General features: G+C 49.0%; 1 protein-coding gene across 1 annotated transcript; it reads right to left on the reverse strand.

The window, feature by feature from the left end:
* Nucleotides 1-2046: 2046 nt before the first annotated feature.
* Nucleotides 2047-6198, reverse strand: LOC144941172 (transcription factor Jun-like). The gene has a single exon (XM_078867729.1). The coding sequence runs from the start codon at nucleotides 5612-5614 to the stop codon at nucleotides 4331-4333; it is 1284 nt and encodes a 427-aa protein (XP_078723855.1). The 5' UTR covers nucleotides 5615-6198; the 3' UTR covers nucleotides 2047-4330.
* Nucleotides 6199-11161: the final 4963 nt, after the last annotated feature.

Consider the following 11161-nt stretch of genomic DNA (forward strand, 5'->3'; position numbering starts at 1 on the left):
CAGGGCCGGGGTGCTACCGACCCGGGTCCTTTTAGCGCTGGGAGTTTTGTGTTTGTTTTTACGTCTCTCCCAACTTTTGGACAACCTGTTGATCCCTTTGTCAAGTTGTCCAATCGCAACAAAACGTCTTCACTAAAGTCTCTTTTACACTGGCTCGTCTTCACGGAAGCGTCACAGTGCCGCCCTCGTTACAGACGCACACAGATCGAGCGTCTTATCGCTTTCAGTCTCAGCCGAACGGCGTTTAGAGTCGATGGAAAATTACGACGACGACGACCACCGACACTTCTGAGCGCTGAGCAGCACGGAGAGGGTAGGGGTGGCTGAAGAGGGTGGCGGGGGAAGAGTGCCGGAGGGGGGTTGGGGCTGACGGGGAGAGGGGATGAGGGCTGTGGGGAAGGTGCTGGATTGGAGGATGGGCCACTGCACTTGTCACAACTACAGGGGGGTTCGTGTATGCCAAGTGTGCGTGTGTGGCCTGTGTGTGTGTGGCCTGTGTGTGTGTGGGGAGCGGTAGTGTAGTGGTTAGCGCTCTGCGCTGCGCATCTCGCGCTCCGGTTTTGATTCCCACTCAGGGCCAACACCAGTGACGATTATTCGAACCGGTCCTGTGCCTGCCCTAGGTTGACTCAACCTCAAATGAGTACCTGGTGCAGTATGTAAACATCACAATCGGCGAGACGAAGACGGCCGGGCGTGATGGTAGCTACCCACCCCCTCGTGTGCCGTGCCGGCCTTCGTAGGTGCTCGCTAACAGCAGCACTTGCTCCTCCAGTCTAAAGCCACGCAGAGATCTGTCTTTGTTGTATCGCAGTTGTCGGCTCTTTGCGAACTGCTTCGTGACGGTAATGTCGATGTATTCATTGCGGCTCTTGAAATTGAGTCTTTTGGACCGAATTCGAAAACGAATGGCTCTTCTTGTTAATTCGGTTGCCGATCCCTGGTCTGTGTGAACATGTAAAGTTTGTCCAATGCTGTATGGCTTTGTAATTTGTTTTAATATTATATACTCGTGGAACATGATTTTCACTGGTTGCTAGTCATCTCCATTCCTCACCAGCCGACTGAAAACTTCAACCAGTCGTCCACTATCTCATTTACTAAATAAAAAGCGCATACCATGTCAATGCGACTATTTCTAGACAGGACATGAATGTACATCTGGCAAAGACCACCCTGAAGTATGGATTAACAAAGGGCTGAAAACAAACCTACGTACTGTATGTAAAATTGTAATTCGTGTGAGATTGTGCAACGGTTGCAAAATGTCTCATCTGGATACCCTGCTTGCTTTATCGCAAACAAATAAATGTTGCACATCAACAATTGGGAGTTACGTGGTTGTGCTATGGCAATAGCGGCCTCCATCTCACTCCTTGCATGGCATCTGCATGGGTAGCGGGTGGGGGGGGGGTTATTTGCCCGTCTAAATATAGGAAAGTTCCACCCTCGTGCTAGCGATTGCCCGGCGCTCTTCCGTGTAAGAGAATGAGTAGGCAAAAAAAATCGCGTTGGCGAATATAGGAATTTGGCGGGCCACAATCGAGGTTTAAGAAACCCTTCAGCACGTGCGATTATTCGAGAGAGAATTTAGCCTGCCGGAAGTTAATTTTACATCCAAAGTGCATTGACACCGGGACACAATAGCCCACTCTTTGTGGATGACCCAAGAACGTTTAACCTCAAAGTTAGAGCGCATAGCAGGACGTAGAAACGAACTGCCAACTCCATACAGAGTGGCTCAATGCAAAGTGTTCGTGACTATTAGGCGGCTTTAAAATTATAGAAAACTAGTCAAAGGTCGATTTTCATTTGCTTGAATTGGTAATGGACGTATTTCGCACCGTACGTAATATTGGGCAAACGCTCATTTCCAAATGAGCCAGCCAGTGATGGAAACGTGTAATTTCTATAGCAGGAATCAGTTTCTCCAAAGGATAACCACCACTGTCTTTCCACGGTGACTCTCATTTTATTGTCCACAGGAATGATGAGATAAGTTGACCCCTGTAAACAGGCCACGGCATCACCCCGCCCAGACAGTAAACTTGGTACTTGTAACAAAAGCACAATATCCAGTTCTGCAAGTCTCTCGTTTACTTTATTGCGTTTTAATAAATATCCTTACAAAGTGTTGAAGCGCTTTGAAAGCGTGTAGAACTAATCGTCACACAGTCACGTTCGGAATGAATAAAACCATGTTAAACACAAGCGCTAGGAGCTGGGTCAAACCCAATCAATGTGTTACACGTGCCAAATAAAATGGAAAAAAAATAACTTACAAAAAAGCCTCACCAAATTACATTTGCATATTTATACTATAGGCTTTGGTTTCAGGATACGTTTAAGACATTTTAACACTTTGTACACCAGTTCTACACGCAATACTAGTTTTTTTTCAAAAGAAGTCTAAAAGCTATGGTAATACTGACTTGTTTTAGTCAAGAGCTATTTAGTTTAATTTACAAAATAAGGCTTTATCAGTGTACAAAAAGACTTTCCCCAAGCTCAAAAGATTTCAAGTTTCAAACTTAAAAAAAATCACTTCTGTGACTTTTTTTTCTGAATAAATTCCACTTTCAGATAGACGTCACAAACTCAAGATTGGACAAGCAAAAAACATATTTGGTCTTTCTGTTAACAGTCCAGCATGATTTATGCCTACAAAAGCGATATTCTGTCGACACCAAATCTGTTTGGGCGAAAGGTGTGCGCTAGTTTTAACTTAAAACAGGAAGGGGTAGAGTCGTCCCTTTGGCTTCGAACTCTGGTCGAAGTTTCTAGCGACAACGTCTTGAAAAAGGCATCGGGAAATATGGGCGAATGGTGTATTTATTTTACTAGTACGACCACGACCGGGAAGTTTCTTGTTTGCCCCCCCCTTTTTTTTAAAATATAAAGTGAAACGACGCACGCGAAAGATGTCATGGACGACGCGAGTCCCGGGCAGGCTTTTTTTGGCGTCACAAAAACTGACGCAAGTACAAACAAAATAGTAGCCATGACAAACGCAAACAAAAAAAAACCCACACTCATACATTCTGTTACACGTTAGAGGGAAAAAAATAATGGTAACATTTACAAACGTTCACTGTGGCCGAGTGATGTCCAAGAGCGGCCACATCAATTCACGACCGCACTTTAGAAAGACAGACACATTCGAGACACTGACCGCACTTGGTATGGTATTAGATAGAGTATATACTCTATACAGTACTGTATTATCACTGCAATCTGGGCCATCGGGATCAGTAATGCAGTACATGGTATATTAAGTTGCTTTACAGATGACGCGAATACTCGCAGCACTTTATTAGCCAAGGTGCTGTTTAAAGACACGCCATATACTGTACACAACACAAAGGCGCCGGTGAGTGCCTATGCTCTCACCAAGCCAGCTGTTGGAACTTCCACATTACTATGGCGGGAGCCAGTTCATTTAAAAATGGATGACAAAGTTTGGAGAGCCCCGATTGAAATTTCAACCTGAACTTCCCTACTGAGGTTTAACTCAGATACAGTACTGTATATACTGTATAGTACATATGACCCTCAATGTAGTACACTTAACGAGCATGTATAAAGTTCTGTTACACGTTCGCAGCGCTACACAATTCAGTATTATCCACGGTCAGGCCCATTGCTTTAAGACATCCCATTTCGACCTCGCCGATAGCAGTGCGTAAAAGTTAAAAAGGCAAACGCTTCTCCCTCCTCAAAATAAAACATCGCAAGGCGTTCCATTCTCCACTCGTAGCGCCGAGGCATTGGTGGAAAGTCCACGGTCCTATGGCAGGGGCAAGTCTCTCCATAGTTCAAGCACTGCCGACTTCGCACAAACTCACTCGGTTGTTAACACCGGAGATGAGCCGGGCTGAGTACGTACACCACAAACAGTGCATCAGTGAGTGGGCAGTAACAGCATCGTGCTCGACGCGTCTTCTGCAGGCGTGTGGTACACACACACAGTCAGTATACCGGCGTGCAGTACACACACACAGTCAGTATACCGGCGTGCAGTACACACACACAGTCAGTCCAGCGGCGTGTCCGTCGCGACTGGCGAGGCGCAGCAGCTGGCCACGCCAATACTTGGCGCGCGGTTTAGCGGACACACGGCGCTCTGAGATGCCTTCAAGTAGTCCACCACGGGTCCCGTGATGATCCAGCTGCTGCGGCTGCTGTGGCAGCAACCCCGACACACGCGCACACACGCGTGTCTGTGCGCGCGTGTCCTCACCAACATGAGGTCTGGTCCGTCCGTCAAGAGCCCGTCGTCCCGTTGCGTGGTGGCACGCAAAGATCGCCGGCAGCCAAGCCACACGCGAGCTCAGAATCCGTGCTGCATCTGCTGCGTGAGCATGAGCTGGCAGCCGCCTTGCACGTGCTTAATCACCTTCTGCTTGAGCCGCGCAACCTGCTCCCGCAGGGCGCCCGCGGACGCCGCCAACTCGGCGTTCTGCGTCTTGAGGCCCTTGACGCGATCCTCGAGACGGGCGATGCGCTCCAGCTTGCGCTTGCGGCACTTGGAGGCCGCGATGCGGTTGCGCAGTCGTTTGCGCTCCGCCTTGATGCGCTCCTGCGACTCCATGTCGATGGGTGACAGCGGAGGCGACGCGCTCGCCGTGCCCACCGAGCTGCCGCCGCCACCGCCGCTGCTGCCACCGCCGATGGTCAAGCAGCTGCTGCTGCCAAGTTCAGGCACCGTCTGCGGCTCTTCTTTGAGAGCTTGCAGGCGTGGGTGCTGCTGCTGCTGCAGGGACAGCCGAGGTTGGTAGCCCGAGGGTGGACCACCGGGGTACGTGGCCGGCGGCTGCACGCCACCACCACTGATGGCCGAGCCTCCTCCTCCTCCACCCCCACCGCCTCCCTGCTGATGCTGGTGGTGGTGATGGTGGTGGTGCTGGTGGTAGCTGGTCAGGTTCGTGTAGACGGGCGCCTCCATGCCAAAGTTTGCGGCCATGGCCCCGATTTGGAGCGCCGTGGCCGGGCTCAGTGGGGCGCCGGCTCCGGCCACGGCGGCCGCGGCGGCGGCGGCAGCGGCGGCGGCGACCGTGACGGAGGCGGCGGTCGCTCCCGTCCCAGCAGCTCCGCTCGAGGGGATGCCCTGCAGCTGGTTCTGCTTGTGCAGCTCCTCCAGAGCCTTCACGAAGCCGTCGGCGAAGCCCTCCTGCTCGTCCGTCACGTTGCGCGGACACAGGAACTGCGTGGGCGTCGGCGTGGTGGTCACCAGGCCGTTGCTGGAGTGGATGATGAGCCTCTCCAACTCGGGCGAGGCGAGCTTCAGAAGACCTCCGGCTCCTCCACTGCTGGATGAAGCCGCCGCAGCAGCAGCCGCAGCAGCAGCAGCGGCCGTCGTGGTCTCCCCGCCGCTTCCCGGGGCTCGCAGATGAGGCTTGAGGGCCCTGGCCGGGTCCGAGAGGTTGAGGGAGAGGCTCTTTTTCATTGCGCTCGCCGAGCGGTAGCCATAGGAGAAGGTCGACGGTGATGTCGACGACGATGAGGAGGATGAGGACGAGAAGGAGGAGTGCAGGGAGCGGGTGGAGTCGGCGTGAGGGGCCACCACGTTCAGAGCGTCATCGTGGTAGAAGGTCGCTTCCATCCTGGAGTTCATGCACTGGGGGGGAGGTGGGGTGGTGACACCGCCACCCGCTGATCCCCGCGTGGTTCTGGACGACACAGGTGGTGGACGAGGTGGGTCAGGGGGGGAACTCCTCTGCTCCGTTCCCTCCTCGGCTCCTCGGGTATAAGTTGAAATCCCCGGTGTTGAAGACGAGACGTTCAAGTTTGGAGGGGGGGGGGGTTGCTCGATAGGCTGCGACTGGCTCTAAGTGTCGAACCCAACCGAAGTCGCTGGTGAAACACGCAACTCGAGTACGTGTCCTCTCCCCCACGCACTCCAACACTGGCGTCAGCCAAAAGTTGTAATTATAACAAAAAACCGAAACAACTCGGGGGCCTGTCTCGTCGACTTACACTTAACGAAACTGAAAAAAGTTAACTTTTTTTATCTCCGTCACACAACCCCTCCTTCCTCTCCCTTCCCTTCAACCAAAAGTCAACTACACCAAACAAGTTAACCAGTTAACGCGTGTCTCAAAAAGCTTTCGAGTCCCGCACGCAACAGCACCACGGGCGTCTCCCGCCGAGTGAGTGGCGCGGGGGGGCCCCGCTGCCCCCTTTTATAAGCGCGCTCGCGCGGCCCCCGAATAGCCATGACGTAATGACGAGGATCCCCCATTGGTCGCCCATGACGTAATGAGCGAGCCTCCCCATTGGTCCGCCTCGCGGTCGCCATGGCACCCCGCGCGCGGGGCCCGCCACGCCCCAAACAGCGCGGTGCACGCTGGGATGACGTAACCGCGTTGGCGGGTTGTTGTTTTTACTCCCCACCCACCGCCCCCCACACTCACCCCGCCCCCCTCCATCCCACACTCACCCCGCCCCTTGCTAACCCCGCCCCCTCTCCACCCCTCCACACTCGCCCCCCCCCGCGGTGACGTCAGTTTCCGGTTAAAGGCGTGGAGGCTCCAGCGGGAGCTCTATGTCGGCGCGTTGATTTATTCGCGTTAATTAACGCGGATCAGAATATATTTCTGTTGTTCTTTTTTAAAAATCTTTTGCCGGATTATGAGACGCGCGACGGAAAGTAAGACGGCACCCCGAACTTGTGTCGAAGTTATACGATTCTACCCCCTCCCATCACGTTTCCTTTACAATACAGGGAATAAGTCCATAAAATGCAGTTTTTTTTGGATTACATCGCGTAAATATGAATGTGTCGTTAAACCCGCCATCACCCGACACGGCCAATCATGAAGGTTTGTCACGTAAACAGAACATGGCAATTCGTTACGCGTACAGCACACCGCTGTGTTGGAGAGTAAATCCACAACATTTACAATCTGAGTTCGACGTTTCGCCGTGAATTCCAACTAGCTTCATCAGGCGACAGCCTGATTTGTGGAGGGAATAAGTGTGCGTCTTATAATCAGAGGTGTGCAACGATAAATCGCCATAGCCTTGGGGAGACCCAACGAAGTGAGCACGTGGTGACCCCAACAGCAGCGAGGGGTGGTGCAGTGGCGAGTCCGCTGGACTCTGATGAGACCTCTTTACGGATTAATTATTCCAAAAAAAGTGCTTTATAGCTCATCGGATTCCTCCAGTATTTAAATAAATATTCTTGATTCTGAAAAAAAGCGTCTTAGCTCAGTGGGCTTTACTCGGGGAAATACACTTCTGATTTTGATTCTGAATTTTGCAATAATCTGTTCAATGTTGCTCATAAACCATACAATTGAAGCCATGTACGTGGGAAACTATTTAGATAGTCCATAATAGAGATAGCCCATATTGTGTCATTCTATATACTGTAACTAATTAATATTGCTACTATAATGAGCCAAGAATGTGTTTGTGTGTAACGCACGTGACGTCACTCCACATGCCGCACCCCCCCCCCCCATCATTAATATTCATGAGCGGGTGGATTTTTACATTCAAGCAGAAGGTCGAACGGAAATATTTTTTTCGCAAATTCGCTTTAAGTTTGACGTTTCTTTATTGAAAGTGAATCCAATAAATAATTATACGCAGCAACAAAGTGCATGTGGTGTCTTTATTTATTTCTTCAGCACTTGAGACAAAAGGTAAGTTTTATTTATGCTTCTACAATATGGTAAAATGGACATTTCTCGGTGATTTTCCAGATATTCTATCGATTTCCAATTTATTTCAAACCCAGCGATTGAAAGCAGAAGAGAATAAAGTATCAGAGCAGTGAATTTGAACAAATTGAAGGTCAATTATATACAGTGCTACAGCGAAATGCAGTGAAGTGTTTGATGACATCCTTTTGTGCAAGATTCACTGCTATTAAATTTACACAAGATACAATTATACTCTTCTAAAAAAAATCGTAAATATTACAGCTTCCGTCCTCGGACGGGCAAACAAGCTCGCCTGAATATAAACGCTGGCGAATAACACGTTATAAATCATTATAATACGACTTTTAATCAGATTACATAAGATTAGTAATGGTAATGTGGTCTTACTAGGTTACGCGTATTAATCAGATTACTTTTGATGACTTATTTAACTTTGTTTTTGTAAGTAGAGGGCAAAGGCAGAAACATCAATTGCTTTTCAGGGTGGTCCAGATGTCTGGTGACCCCCCCTTCCCCCCATTTAATTCCTGTAAAACTTAAGATTTTTTTAAGGTTTATTTCAAACGGAAATTTGCATGCAAAGTAAAAATGTGAGGGAGTTCAATTAATTGGGGGGGGGGTGTCACAAGACATCTGGACCACCCTTTAAAGTTCTGTATGCACCCACGTCTTTCACTGCGCACCTTCACCCGAAACTAACCAAGCTGGTGAAGCAAAGCCAAATAAGCCTCCACGACCTGCGGGGAGGCCCTCATCCAGCAGTGGATTTGATTGACAAAGGGACGACTACACGTGTACTACCACCGTGCACGCTTGCCTAAACGAATGCCGCTGGATAATATTTGTGTAAAAAGCGAATTGGCCATTGGACTAAAATTGTGATTATATTTATAGATCTAATTATAAAATCTAGATTTGAAGTTTTCATGACTGCAGGGATCCATATAAAACAAAAGTAAATTTATTTTGTTTTATATCTACGTGACTTTACCGAAAGAACCAAAGAGTAGATCTGATTATATTTAACATATGTTCCACATCATGAAGAGTTTGTATACAATATTGTTTTTTGGGTTGAACAGGACCCCATAATCTCTAGATGGATGTATTTTGCCAGTAACATCTGCTAACCCAGAGCAGCGTTTGTTTAACATTGCTGGTGAGACGGAGAATGTCAAACCCGTTCCAGAATCTTCAAACAAATTCTGCTCGATAATATTGACGTGGAAAGAGAATATAGGTGGGTGAACTAAAAAGACGTTTTACGTTGTATTATTTTAGAGAGTGCTCATACTTTCTTCGCTTCTACACAGTCGACTCATGGAACTGGTTCTGCGCTTCCGAGCGGCACAATTATTTGGTTGGAGTGTGATGGAGGGTGAAGGAGGAGAGGAGGACGCTGATTGAGAAAGGAGGAAGGGGGGAACGAAGCGCCTGTGCACAGTGATGGGTGTCGTGTTGGTGATGGTACAGCAGCGGTGGCGGCACGCTGTTGTGTATGGGTCGTGTTTCAGTCGAGTCGTCACCTAAGTTATTGCCCACTGTGTGTATAATTCATGCGCTCGAGTATCAGTGGTGTGTGTGTCTAGCATGTGTGTATTGCAGTATGTGTCTTGAGTGTGAGTGTTTGTTACGCGTGTGTATTATGTATGTGTTATACATGTGCGTAAAGTATTCGTGTGTGTATTGTGTATTACATACAGGTCATGCACATGTTTTGCACTTTAATTATAATAATCTACATATCCAGGAACGCCACACTATAGTCGTAGGACTTTTGCATGGGGGTCATGTATGTGGTTTTTATTTTAGGATGGTCTCAGCCACTTAACGAGTGTTGGTACACACGTGGGAGGAAACCGGAGCACCCGGAGAAAACCCAGGCGCGCGAGGGAGAAACACTCTATCCCCGTACAGGTGGAAACAAATGGCGATGTGTATCACAGTATACGTGATGTGTCGATGTGATATGTGTGTGTAATGATGACATGTACATGTGTTATGTATGTGACTTAGTTTACTCTATACTGTGCAGTATTCAGGAATATAACTTAGCATACGAGCTTTCGCGTATGCTTGTGTTAACTTTGAATGCACGTTTATTTGCACAAAGTGATGAAAAAGTAATCAAACTACAGTACAAGAACACAATACAGTACATTACTTTGAGAACACGACATCGCGAATTGTGTGTTAGGTTACTTATAAAACGTCAAGTAATCAGTATACTGAGTAATTGTTGTTCTAAGGTTAAGTAAAGAAACATCTTAAGTCTGTGTTCTGAGGTTGTCTCGGTGGAAAGTGGTGGCGCTATGCCCTGGCCCAATCCTGGCAAGATGACTCAGACTTGAACAAAATAAATAAGTATTCTGATTACAATGATCACCTCGGTATACTCATTCCTTTAAAAAAAGTATACAGATTAATGTTCAAAGAAACTCGAATGCACGACACGTTGTATATTAGTTTAATGTATTTTACTTGGTTAATTTATTATATTCTACAAGTACTGGATGACTTGATTACCGTACTCTCCCGACCGATAAGACTCTCCGAAGAGTAAAACGCACCCAAAATGTGCGCTCGGTGTTCATAAAGTTACACAACTAAGGTCTCCCACACACGCCACACCGACCGGATTATAAGACGCACCTCCAACATTCACTTTAAAACACAGTCCTGGAGGGCTGGCGGGTGGAGGGGGGGGGTCACCGCGTCTTATTATCCGGATAATACGGCATCCGTCGAGCGCAGCTTGCACAACCACCACCACCGCCGCCGCCACCGCACGTGCTAACAGTTAAATCGTCATAATTTATTTGCTTCTCGTTCATTCGCATTCTAGAGAGTACGCGCGCCTCCTCGCTCCACGAAGTCCGCGGCGGGAGTCAAGGCGAGCGTTCCCCGCTGGGGGACGTTGTTTAAATGTGGACGTTTTTCCTGCTCGAACGCCGGTAACGGATTCCCTGTTCACTCGGCGCTGCCACAAAGCAAGGACGTCACATTGGGCCGGGCCCCGCGTCACCGTTCATCCCAGTTACGTGCGTGGCACGACTTACGGTTTTTTATATAATCGGAAAGCGACGCCTATTTATGGTCATCCCACACCACCCCCGCCCACCCCAGCTGGTGTCATCATCCAGCCGTGCTCAATCCACGCCTGGATCATGGTCTTCCCTCGCTCTCGCTCTCTCCGGCGATGTTATAATTGTACACGAGCTGATTTCGTCGGCCCGTCTCTTCCTGCTTGTGCGTACTCTCTCCGAGACGCGCGCCATGCCTATGGCTGGCACTCCCCACCGTCGGACATCGTAGCCCCTGCCAGTGACGTGTCCTGCCTGCCCAAGGCCACTTTTCTTGACGGTTTTGTATTTCATTGTTCTCAAACTCCCGAGTGCTCCTCTCTCTGTCTCGGCTCGGTGTACATAATAAGTTGAGGGTTAGCACAAGTTCAGGTGACAATATTATCTGGTGGCTGTCTTCCCCGA

The sequence above is a fragment of the Lampetra fluviatilis genome, chromosome 24, assembly GCF_964198595.1.
Source record: "Lampetra fluviatilis chromosome 24, kcLamFluv1.1, whole genome shotgun sequence".
Taxonomy (NCBI): domain Eukaryota; kingdom Metazoa; phylum Chordata; class Hyperoartia; order Petromyzontiformes; family Petromyzontidae; genus Lampetra; species Lampetra fluviatilis.